The sequence below is a fragment of the Rhizophagus irregularis genome, chromosome 4 (assembly GCF_026210795.1).
Source record: "Rhizophagus irregularis chromosome 4, complete sequence".
Classification (NCBI taxonomy): domain Eukaryota; kingdom Fungi; phylum Glomeromycota; class Glomeromycetes; order Glomerales; family Glomeraceae; genus Rhizophagus; species Rhizophagus irregularis.
This window is the reverse complement of record NC_089432.1, coordinates 2,585,582-2,598,795: the sequence shown is the minus strand read 5'-3', so window position 1 is coordinate 2,598,795 and position 13,214 is coordinate 2,585,582. Positions and strand designations below refer to the sequence as shown.

Here is a 13,214-nt window from a genome sequence, read left to right as displayed (position 1 = left end):
GTCGGTAAATTATTAAAATGGAAAATTTTCATTACATTCTTTTTTTTATTTATCTCAATACTAATGTAATGAAATAATACTACCAATGGTAAATTACCAGTAATAGAAATTCACATGCTTTTACTCTTATTAAGAAAAACACCTTTCAAATTACTACAAAAATCCCATTTCAAATAGTCCGAAAGTCCAAAGCATTTCTACAAAAAAGAAAACAAAAAAGAAATTAGTTACGTTCCTAAATAGAAAGACCTATCTTTTCCATAGTCCGTAAAGAACCAAGAATCTGCTAAATAAAATGAGATCAACCAAAAGAAAAAGATTGAAAATAAAAGTAAAACAATAAAAAAAAATATTAACTTGTTCATTTCCCTAGAAAAGAGTTGATAATCCAATTACATATCGGATATGCGATAATTCACAATGATCAAGATTTAAGTATCATTAATAAAGATAATTAAGAAAATTCACGTGAGTTTTCTTATTTTTTAAGGATTAAATGCCATTTTATAATAAAATCAATACATCCGTTATTAATGGTTACATCTATTTTAAAAATTAGCTATTTTGTATGTTACACCAATTACGAACATTACATCAATTACAACTGGTTAGAAAATTACGGCAAAACGTTACAACTTTACGGCAATACGTTACAACCTTTACAACCTGTTACAACTATTACGGCCGGCAACACTAAAAAACATGTTAAATATTATGAATTTGAAGATTTTAAAAATATTCAAGAAATCGGTTCCAGGGCATTCAGAAAGGTTTTCTGTGCAAATTGGAAAAATTTTGATAATTATTTACCCTATAAAAAATATTTCCATTATTTCTCCGTGTCTTCCGTAAAAATTCCGTGAAAATGATACATTCACGGATATCCGTGTTAGCGAGATGAAAATTTCCATGATTTAAGGCTATAAATTCCATGAAAATGATACATTCACGGAAAAAACATGGAAAGATAAAACACAGATCAGATTTTTTACAGGGTTAGCGTTAAAATCTTTTTATTGTCTTAATAAAATTACTTTGAAAGAAATTGTTCATGAGGTAATTTTTATTATTATTAAAAAATTTAATTGCATATTCTAAAAAATATTTATTTTTTTATATCTTCTTTATATTTATTTTTTTTAATTATTAATTTAGCTTAAACTTCAACGAGATGTAGATTTTCATGATAACATTATTCGCTTTTACGGAATTACAAAACATGAGTCAGGTACTGTTGAGAATATTATAAAAAATGATTTAAATATTTTTTTGTTTTTTTAATAAAATAATTAATAATAACTACTTTTATTAGATAATATATTTAATCCAACAAAAGATTATTTGTTAGTAATGGAATATGCAGCCAGTGGTACCCTTCGTGACTATTTGAAGAATAACTTCCATAGACTTACCTGGAATAATAAATATAGTTTGGCATACCAATTAGCTTGTTCTATATTATGCCTGCATGATGAAGGGATTGTTCACCGGGACTTGGTGATTTTTTTAAAAAATTTATATATTTCATGAATTAAGTTAACAATTAATTTAATACTACTTGTGTTATATGTATTATAGCATTCTTGTAATGTGTTAGTTCATCAAAATTCCATTAAGTTGGCAGACTTTGGATTATCAAAAAGGGTTGATGAAACATCTAATTCACAATCAAGAGAACTTGGTAAGGTTCCTTATACCGATCCGAAAGTAATAACGGATAATTTAAAACTAAATGAGAAGAGTGATGTATATAGTATTGGCGTATTGTTATGGGAAATATCAAGTGGGAAACCACCATTTCATGAAGAAAATTATGATCTTAGTTTATTGTATAAAATTTCACAAGGTCGAAGAGAAGAAATTATTTCCGATACTCCTAATGATTATTCTGATCTTTATACTGGTAAGTTTGATTTTCACTATATTATTAATTATATTTATTTTTTTTTCATAGTTTAATCAAATACAATTATTAGAATGTTGGAATGGTGAACAAAGTAAACGACCATCAATACATGAAGTTGTTAATAGATTAAGAATATCTCTAAATTCAAGTAGCACAACAATTTATCAACAAAATATGTTTAATCAAATTATTCCTAGTACATCAAATGAAAGTTTAATTCCAACTAGTATAAAAAATCCATTGCATGGAGAATCATCTCAGATGATTCAGAATTTAAGCATAATAGTTATAATAGTTGATGAAATAGTTGATCTTATTTTTAGGGAGGTTAATAGAAAAGATGAGTCAAAACAGCATGTTCTTGATTATCTTAATAATCATAATATAAATTCAAAAGAAATCTATAATCGGCTATCATTTAACCAAACCAATTCAAATTCCATTTTTTTACTTGGATATTTTAATTATTATGGAATTGGAACACCCAATGATAATAGGAGAGCATTTAACTTGTTTTTTAATGCATCGATACAGGATCATATATTAGCACAATATTATGTTGGAAATTGTTATGAATTTGGATATGGAATGATTACAAAGAATGAAAAACTAGCATTTGTATATTATGAAAAAATGGCTGAGTTAGATTATGCAATGGGACAACATAAATTAGGTTATTTTTATCATATTGGGAAATGTATTGAAAAAAATTTTAAAAAAGCTCCTAATTGGTATAAAAAAGCTGCAAATAATGGACATTTGATAGCTATGAATAATCTTGGACTTTTATATATAGGAGAAGGTATTGATGTAGATAATCAAAAAGCTTTTGAATTATTTAAAAAATCAGCTGAAAGTGAACATTCAAACGGAATAACGATGTTAGGATATTGTTACAATAACGGAATTGGGATAAGTATTAATAATAAAAAGGCAGTTGAATTATATCAAAAAGCTGCAAATTTAGGAAATAAAACTGGACAATATAATCTTGCTGTTATGTATGAGAAGGGAGATGGAATCGAAAAAGATATAGACAAAGCAATTTATTGGTATGAACAATCCGCTAAACAAGAACATCAAGATGCTCAAAATAAATTAAAAATACTTAAAAAAAATTAGAAACATTTTATGTAAAATTATTTAAAGACATTTTCTTTTTTTAAATTGTATATTTACTGTATTATCTATCCAAATACCAAGAATTTGTTGAATTATTATGTAATGTTGATTTTTATTATAAAATTATTATTTATACCTAGTATAATAAACTAATTAATTTTTCATTAAAACGTTTAAAATGATTTTACCTTTTGAAAAAGAAAATATCAAAAACATTTCTTAAACAAATGAAGATAAAATGAAACATAAAGGCTAAAGTACTGTACAACAAATAATAATCATGTTTAGGGATGACAACGGTCGGTTATGGTCGGTTATGGTCGATTATAATCGGTTATAGCAATTTAAACGGTCAGTTATGGTCGGTTAAAAATTGGTTAAACGGTCGGTTAAACGGTCAGTTATACCATTTTACTTAAATAATTGGTTAAATGGTCGTCGGTCAAATGGTTAAAAATGGTCAGTCAAATGTTAAATGGTTGGTCGAATGGTCAGTTAAATGACGGTTAAACGGTCGGTTAAACGGTTATGATCATAACCGTTGCCATCCCTAAATTCATGTTACTCAAAATCAAAACTGATTTACTTTAACAGTATTTGGTGGATCTTTTAGTTTAAAGTAGTTTTCTAATCTCGAAGGGTTGACAAAAATAAAACCCTTATTAAAAAGTAAAAAAATTATTGAATTTTTTTATTATTTCAAAAAGTTAAGGACAAGATTATAATCAAGGTGACCATGAAAGTGCCAACGGACATCCCAAATATTATGAGAATTTAACGTCAAAAACAAGATAAAAAGTTGTTATATCTTTATCTTCAGGATGTATGGTTACAGTCCATTTCGCCAAAAATGGTAGCGATTAACATTTTAATAAAACGCGCAATGAAAAATTATTTTTTAGGGAATTTTTTTTTTCCAGGATATTATCACTTTAACATTCAAGTAACTGATATTAATTGTTAAGAAATAAATAAATAACTTTATTTTCCTGAAAACATTTATTCGCGTAAAAGTAAGTAAAAAAAGACTATTAATATATTATAAACAACGACTCAACGAGATAAATTTAATAAAAATTAGCTAATGCAGAAATTTTTCTAGAAAAAATTTCTTTATATATTTAGTATAAAAACAATAAAATAACCAAATGGAATAAATAATTTTTCGCTGAAATGTCTATACGATAAAATGGCTTCGGCGAAATGGAATTGGGTTTCGGTGAAATGGTATTTCGGAGAAACGTCCTTTCAGCGAAATATCCCTTCAGTGAAATATCCCTTCGGCGAAATGACTTCGGCGAAAAGTCCAGATACCTGCTCGTATATAAATTGAGACCCAATTTGTTTTGAATCCATACTGGTTTACCTACCTATATAATATAGGTAAACCAGTGATATGACGGGACAATGCCCACAAAAATTTGATGTCCCGTCCAAGATATTATCCCAAGGACGTTAGTCTGAAGGACTAGGTCCTTCGGACGTTACCTACTCGTGTAATCAACTAAATTACACGACATTAATGAAGTACGGTAAATCATCTTATAATTAAATTTTGTCTTGGACGTCAACAATATCTTGACCGAATTATGGACTGTCCCATCCTGTTCCATCCAAGGATATGTCCTATTCCCAGTCACAACACTGTCTACACATTCAGGGAGCGACATAAAAGCCATTAGACTAAAGATGATTGATTGATTAAGACGAAAGAATTAGATTTCATAAAAATGATACGTTATATTTTATTGATCCGATAAAAATGATAAAAATTTTTTATTTCTTCCTAGTAGATGGTTATAATTTTAATTATTATTGATTTCACTCAAGATTTATTGAAGATATTTATTAAAAATTTACGGCTTATCCTCAAACGTTATTTAATGAAAGCTTTAATTGATTAAGCAAAAAAAAAAATCCTTTAAATTTTATTAGGCTATACTATTTTATTTTATTACTCTCGTGAAATTTAATTAAGAACACACTTATTACTCTGTGCCAAGAAGTCAATTAAAGGAACGTGGTCAAGTTAAAAAAATTTATTTTCTTCATAATGAAACCAAGTGAATGATCAAAAAAGATAAATTTCAAAAGTTTGCGTTTACTAAATCATCTATCAGGACTTTTATTTTTAAAGCAATTAATTTACAAGAAATGTATAATTGGTTATTGAATTCATAAAATTAGAATTTGTTATGCGTTATGTCTTATATTATTTTTATTATTTTCCAGGATTAATTTTAACAAAAAATATAGAAATTTTTTTAAGAATAAAATACAATAATTCCCTCTTTTTATATAAATTATTTCTTTTTTTTACGAAGATTTCAGTGTTACTTTTTTTTTTAGCTCTAATTTAAACTTCATTTTTCTAATACTTGGTATACTTGGTAACGAAATGTGTAACAAATCTCGAAAATGGAAATGATCAACAAAATATATTGAATTTTTTTTTCAACATTAGTTAACGCGCACGTTACTAACAAAAAAAAAAAAAAAAAAATTTCTTTATTAATAAGTAGATCAATAGAAATACCTAAAAGTAATAATCTCAGAGAAAATTATCTATAACTAAATTAAATTTATTAAATTTAAATTTTGAACGTAAATCATTTAAGCTAAAATGAAAAGGGCTATTAACGAATTCAATTAATTGAAAATCCACTGTAAATATATGTATATTTTTCGTTACGGCAAGCCAGATGTCGATCATTATAACTTTGCCGCGAGGCTTGTATACGGATTCTTATCTATCGATATCGCAAAAAAAAAAAATAAATAAATAAATAAATAAAATAAATAAATAAATAAATAAATCCTATAATAAATATAATAAAAAAATTTTTTTTTGAAAATTTATTTTATTTCTTAAAAAATTCTTTTAGTAAAGCATAAGGGGGTTAATGTAATAAAATATTAAATAAGTATTGCATTGTTTTTTTAAAATGTAAAATAAAAAAATATACATATGTATTACTAAAAATGATACGTTCCGAAAAATGATTAACAATTCCTTCATGCAGTGAACACGTGGTTTGAAATCAATTTTAACAATAATGCACGGTTAACCAACCGAAGTAAAACATGTAAACAAGTAAAATCCTGCTCTGTACTATTTATATTAATACACATTTTTACGTTTCATGGTTTTGTGAGTAATTTTAATTTTTTTTTTGAAAAAAAACTTTTTTTTTAGAAAATTTTTAATATTTTCAATGTCTAATAACAAAGATGAATTGCAAACTTCCAGAAATTCTGACAAATGGACTGAAGAAGTTATATCTAAAAATAATATAAAATATTACGAGTACAATAATTTTTATAATATTGAAAGAATCGACGACGGGGACTATGAAAATGTTTATCGCGCAAATATTAAAAACTCGGATCAATATTTTGTATTAAAATCTTTTAATCTAGACAACGCCACTATATTATGTGAGGTAATAAATAAAATATAATAACAATACGTTATATGTAACTAATATATATATATATTAGTTGCATTTTTTTTTATATTATATCATATTAAATTATTTATTAATTTAGCTTAAACTTTATCGCAAACTTAATTTTCATGAAAATATCATTAAATTTTTTGGAATTACAGATAATAAAGGTATGAATATATTATATAATTGAAATAACGTGTTTATATATGTTTATATATAAAAAAAAATTTTTTGATATATCCATTAATAATTCCTTTTTAGAAAATCGAGATGGCCAAGTGAAAAAATATTTAGTGATGGAATATGCCGATGGTGGTACCTTTCGTAAATATTTGAGAGAAAATTTTGAAAACCTTACTTGGAACGATAAAATTAATTTGGCTTTTCAACTATCTTGTGCCGTATCATATTTACATGACGAAAAAATTGTACACCGCGATCTGGTAAATTTATTTATTATTATTTTATACGTATTTTTTTTTTTTGACTATAATTTTAATAGTTCTCTTTATATTTTAATAATAGCACTCAAATAACGTATTAATTCATCAAAATAATATCAAATTGACCGATTTTGGGCTTTCAAAAAGAATTGATGAAAAAATCAAGTTATTCGGGACGATTCCTTATATTCCTTATATTGACCCAAAATGTTTTAATGGACAAAGAGACAATCAAATACAAACCTATTTATTAAATGAAAAGAGCGACATATATAGTGTTGGTGTATTATTATGGGAGATATCGAGTGGGAAATTACCATTTGATGAAGAGAATTATGATCTTAGTTTAATGTATAAGATTTCACAAGGACTGAAAGAAACCCCTATACCAAATACACCCGAAGATTATATAAAGATTTATACTGGTAAATATATAATTTTTTTAACATCATGATTTTACGTATTTTGATATATTAATTTCTTATTTTTACATCTGTTCAGAATGTTGGAATAACGAACCGATCAATAGACCAACTATTATTCAAGTCGTTGATAAATTAAAAACAATTATTACAGAAACAAACGTAAAACAATCAGAGAATGTACCAAATTTAAATAGAGAATTACCTCAAATAATTCAAAATTTTATGAAGTCGAATATAATTGAAATAGAACCGACTACTCAAAATATTAACAAAAGTATATTTGAAGAAGATCTAAGTATCATAATTGATGAATTGGTTAATCTTTATTTTAAGGAATTAAATGAAGGAAAAGAAGAAAGTGTAAGGAAACAACATATATTTGATTATATTAATAATCATAAATTAAATTTACAAGAAATTTATAATTGGCTTTTAAATAATCAAAATGATTCAAATTCCGTTTATTTACTTGGATATTTTAATTATCATGGAATTAAAATTAATATTAATAAACAAAAGGCTTATGAATTATATCAAAAAGCAGCAAAGTTAGAAAATAGTGTGGCACAAGTTGATCTTACTTATATGTATGTTAATGGAAAAGGTGTTGATAAAAATTATAATAAAGCATTTGAATTATCTAAAAAATTAGCAGAAAGAGAACATTCAAATGGAATAAATATGTTAGGATATTGTTATGATCTTGGAATTGGAACTGATATTGATATGCAAAAAGCATTTGAATTGTATCAAAAATCGGCAAACTTGGGAAATATTAAAGCTCAATATAATCTCGCTTTAATGTATGAAGAAGGAAAAGGTACTGAAATAAATCAAAAAAAGGCATTTGAATTATCAAAAAAATCAGCAAAAGGAGAATATTCAGATGGGATAAATTTATTAGGTTATTATTATAAAAATGGAATTGGAACAGATGTTAATATGGAAAAAGCCGTTGAATTTTATCAAAAAGCTGCAAATTTAGGACTTGATGTGGCTCAATATAATCTTGCTTTAATGTATGAAAATGGGAATGGAATTAAAAAAGATATTAATCAAGCAATTTATTGGTACAAAAAATCTGCTAAACAAGGATTTCAAAGTGCTCAAACTAGATTAAATAATCTTCAAGAGTAGAATGAATTATTACATGAAATTTTTGAGAAATTTAATAAAATATTTTACTATTTGCAAAATAGAAGGTTTTATTATTCTTTAGTTTCAAATACCGTTAAAGTGTTAAAATATTCTGCTATCCATTATGTCACGTGATAATATAAGATTCTATATAGTTTATACTTTTTATTTTTTATTTTGATTTTTAAATAATAAATAAAGATTTGCAAAATATTATGTTTGATATTCCCATGATATACGCTTGCATATGTGTTTGTTGTGTGGTCACTGGTCACCTCACGGAAAAGGTGAAACCTCCTTTTTTTAGAAATTTATAATTTTTTATTCACATGCCAAATTATATTATAATTTGTTCATTTATACAATCAATAAAAAAATAAATAAATAAAGAAAAGCTTATAGTCAAAAATAAATGTTATGTTTTTTTCTTAAAAATTTGGTTAAACGTTATACCGGAAATAGATGACAAATAGGTGAGCTAAACGTATGGATGAACTATTTAAGTAAATTCTTTCTTAAAATTATCCGTACGTAATAAAAATGCACATTTTAAAAAAAATGATTGAAATAACACATGAGTCTCATTTCTTAATCATTTTTGGAATATTGTGCGATGTCGATCACAATCATTTTTTGTTCAATCAATTAATCATTCGTAATTAATTGCAAAGAATAATATGAAAATAAATTTATATAGTATTATACAACAAATATTATATGTTAAACGGAGATGTGACCATAAATGCATGCTATTAATATCGTAAAAAGGAAGAATTCTTGGTCATGTGCCAAAGAAATATAAAAACAAATTTCCGACAATAAAACAACGTAATTAATGTTATTATATTAATTACGTAATGGTCATATGAATATTATATTTTTATACTTTGAATCTGGTCAAGATTGGTCATAATTTGTTAAATCTTTGTAATAAAAAATTTAAAATCATGCATCGAATAAATGTTGTATTCAAGTCATATGATTGATCAACAAGGTATGACAAAATTATTTTAGTACAAATAACATTTATGCATGAAATCAGATTTTATACGTTTAAAGAAAAAAAAAAAGAAAAAAAAATTCTTTTCCAATAAAGTATTTCAAAATAATTATTTAAAAAATTAAATTATTATTCAAGTTTCATGTCCAAAAAAAATTTCCAATAAAAATATATAATCAAAATCATTATTAATAATAAGGATTACATGTCCGACATAAAAAATAATAAAGTTACCGTAAATACAAATGAATGGATTAATTGGATTGAAGAAAATATTTTTAAAAATAACTTAAAATATTATGATTATAATGATTTTCTATATATTGAAAAATTCTGTAATGGGAATTTCGGAAATTTTTATCGTGTAAAATGGAAAAATTCGGATCATTATTTTATATTAAAATCTTTTAATATTGATAATGTTGATATAAAAGAAATCGTTCAAGAGGTAATTTTTTTTTTAAAAAAAATATTATATTTTAATTTAGTAATTTATAATAATTTAATTACTAATTTATTTTTTGTAAAATTTAGATTAAACTTTATCGTGAAATTGATTCTCATGAAAATATCATTAACTTTTGTGGAATTACAAATAAAGGTATATGCGTATTTCGAATTTATAGATTTTTTTTTTTTAAAAAAAAGGAAAGAAATGTTCTAATACATTAATTAAATTATTTTCTTTAGAAAATCATAATGATCAAGCGAAAGAATATTTATTAGTAATGGAAGATGTTGATGGTAGATCTCTTCGTAGTTATTTGAAAGAGAACTTTAAGAATCTTACTTGGGAAGACAAATACAAATTGGCGTACCAGTTAACATATACTATATCATTTTTACATGATAAAGGAATTATACATGGCGATTTGGTAATTAAATTATTTTTTTCGTTAAATTATTTAAATTCACTTTACGGTTTGATCGCTTATATTTTATTTTATAATAGAATTCTGGTAATATATTAGTTCATAGGAATACTACTATAAAATTAGTAGATCTTGGATTATCAAATAGAATCAAAGAAATATCTAAACAATCATCAGATTTACTTGATAAAATTCCTTATATTGATCCAAAATGTTTAATTGTTGAATCAAATAATATAGTACGATCGTTTATATTTAATGAAAAGAGCGACGTTTATAGTATTGGAGTACTTTTGTGGGAGATATCAAGTGGTAAATCACCGTTTGAAGGTAAATTGTACGATTCTAATTTGGTAAACCAAATTTTACAAGGTTACAGAGAAACTATTGTTTCAAATACTCCTCTTGATTATTCTAATCTTTATATCGGTAAATATCGCTCAAATTATTTTTTGTTTTAAAAATTCTATTGAATTATTATTTTATTCAATTTTCACATTTAATTAATTCTAACGTAATTCTAACGTTTGTCGGATGGTGTCTTAGAATGTTGGAATGGAGAATCAGATAATAGACCAGTAATGAATCAAATAATTTCTAAATTACGAGAAATTATTAAGATACAAACGGATGATAATGAAAAGTTAGATAACAATCATAATAATAATAATGATTTATTTAAAGAATCACAAAAAATTATTATTCAAAATTTTGATAAAATTTATTTGAAAGAAATAAAAGAAACAGAACCAACAATTCAATATATTCATAAAAATATATCTGAAGAAGATTTAGGTATTGTGATTGATGAATTAATGAAATTTTATCTTCAATGTTTAAATAAAGGTAAAGAAGAATATGTTATAAGAAGATATATTTTAAATTATTTTAATAATCAAGAGATAAAATTACAAGAAATTTATAATTGGCTTTTAAATAATAATAATAATAATCAAAATGATTCAAATTCTATTTATTTACTTGGATATTTTAATTATCATGGAATTATAACTTGTACTAATAAACATAAAGCTTATGAATTATATCAAAAAGCGGTGGAATTAGAAAATGTTGTAGCACAGTTAGTTCTTGCTAGTATATATATAGAAGGAAAAGGTATTAAAAAAAATTATAATAAAGCTTTTGAATTATCAAAAAAATTAGCAAAAGTAGGAAATCCAAATGGAATAAATAGGTTAGGATATTGTTATAGTATGGGAATTGGAACTGAAATTAATATGAAAAAAGCATTTAAATTATATCAAAAAGCAGCAGATTTAGGTAATATTAGAGCTCAATGTAATCTTATTAATTTATATCTTGATGGTGATGGTACAGAAAAGGATTATAATAAAGCTTTTGAATTAGCTAAAAAATCTGCAGAAGATCATTCAGATGGAATGAATTTATTAGGTTATTGTTATAATAATGGGATTGGAACTAATATTGATAAGAAAAAAGCATTTGAATTATTTCAAGAAGCAGCAAAATTGGAATGTTGTGATGCTCAATATAATCTTGCTTTAATGTATGAAGATGGGGAAGGTATTAAACAAAATATAGATCAAGCCATTTATTGGTATAAAAAATCTGCTAATCAAGGATTTCAAAGTGCACAAAATAAATTGAAATATTTAGGACATAATAATTAAAAAGTTTATTGTTTTAATAAGTAAATAAACTGATATTTTTTTTTATCCTATTAATGATTCTTTTTTTTAATGTTGAATATAAATGTATAAATATAAATTATATAAATTTCTCTCGTTTGTATTATTTATTGGACGTTTCTTTAATTTTCGTTTAATGATTTCGTGCAAATATTCGATACTGAACATTTGACATTAATCATTTCTTAATTACATAAAGTAGTTTAAAATAGGGATTACTATTGTTAGTTGTTACTATTGTTTCTCTTAATTATCAATCCTTCACAGCACCAGTATAACTGATATGTCATTTCGATGTGCAATGTGAAATCAAAAATTTAACTCAGCATCACCCAGAAAAGTGGACACGAAAATAATTATATATTTTGTGATGGTCTATTTTATAGTTTATTTATCATATTATATATAGTTTGTTTTTTTTATCCTTTTCTCTCCTTTTTCTTTACGATATATTTTTTATTTTTATTATTTTTCTTCTTTTATGATATATTTTATTAGTAATTTTTTTTTTACAAAATGATTTGTCAAGGCTACCACAAACAAATCTTAATGATAACTTGTTCTTTAACGCTAAAATGCCCGAAAATCCAATTAAACAATGTATTAATTGTCATCAACTACCAAACAAAATAAACAAAAATCTAAAGAAAATATAGATAATGATTATGTCTAAATGGATTCGAGAGAAATTTCTGATCACCTTTCCGAATTGTTAACTGATTCAATTTCTATTAATGACTTTATGATATAAATGACATTCAGTTTATAACAAAAATTGTTATTAATTTAGAATGGTTGGTTGAAAAACTTTCAACAGATATAATTTGATGCTTACAAGTCAATTATCAAGTTTACCAAAGATGGAAATGTCGCATTAATTTCACTGACAATCATTTCACCAACAATTATCTCACCGACAGTCGTTTCGCCGACAGGGTCATTTCGCAGACAAATGTTTTGCCGACAATTATCTCACCGACAAGGGAATTTAGGAATTAGGTAAGAAAATAGGGTGGGATTGGGTTAGGATTAGGTTAGGGTAAGTGGATTAGGATTTCAAAACTGTCGGTCTCGGTGAAATGAGCCAGTCCCAGATGGAGATGGGTTTTCTTGTGTTTATAAATCCAAAGATGGTCACAAAAACGTCACAATTTTGTATGTATTTTCTGGTATAATTGTCGTCAAAG

At 24.8% G+C, this 13,214-nt stretch overlaps 3 protein-coding genes across 3 annotated transcripts; all 3 read left to right on the top strand.

The window, feature by feature from the left end:
* Positions 1-533: 533 nt before the first annotated feature.
* OCT59_023897 (uncharacterized protein) lies at positions 534-3,028 on the top strand (the record flags this gene model as incomplete). The annotated part of the gene is made up of 5 exons (XM_066135041.1): positions 534-770; positions 1,156-1,228; positions 1,313-1,497; positions 1,579-1,903; positions 1,977-3,028. The coding sequence occupies 5 exons, from the start codon at positions 534-536 to the stop codon at positions 3,026-3,028; spliced, it is 1,872 nt and encodes a 623-aa protein (XP_065991108.1).
* Positions 3,029-6,243: 3,215 nt separating this feature from the next.
* On the top strand, positions 6,244-8,543 carry OCT59_023896 (uncharacterized protein; the record flags this gene model as incomplete). Its single annotated transcript, XM_066135040.1, has 6 exons — positions 6,244-6,471; positions 6,578-6,647; positions 6,742-6,923; positions 7,006-7,348; positions 7,425-8,168; positions 8,283-8,543. 6 exons carry the CDS (start codon positions 6,244-6,246, stop codon positions 8,483-8,485), a joined length of 1,770 nt encoding a protein of 589 aa, XP_065991107.1. The 3' UTR covers positions 8,486-8,543.
* Positions 8,544-9,535: 992 nt separating this feature from the next.
* OCT59_023895 (uncharacterized protein) lies at positions 9,536-12,009 on the top strand (the record flags this gene model as incomplete). The annotated part of the gene is made up of 5 exons (XM_025327032.2): positions 9,536-9,933; positions 10,020-10,086; positions 10,176-10,360; positions 10,438-10,786; positions 10,904-12,009. The coding sequence occupies exons 1-5, from the start codon at positions 9,691-9,693 to the stop codon at positions 12,007-12,009; spliced, it is 1,950 nt and encodes a 649-aa protein (XP_025173248.1). The 5' UTR covers positions 9,536-9,690.
* Positions 12,010-13,214: the final 1,205 nt, after the last annotated feature.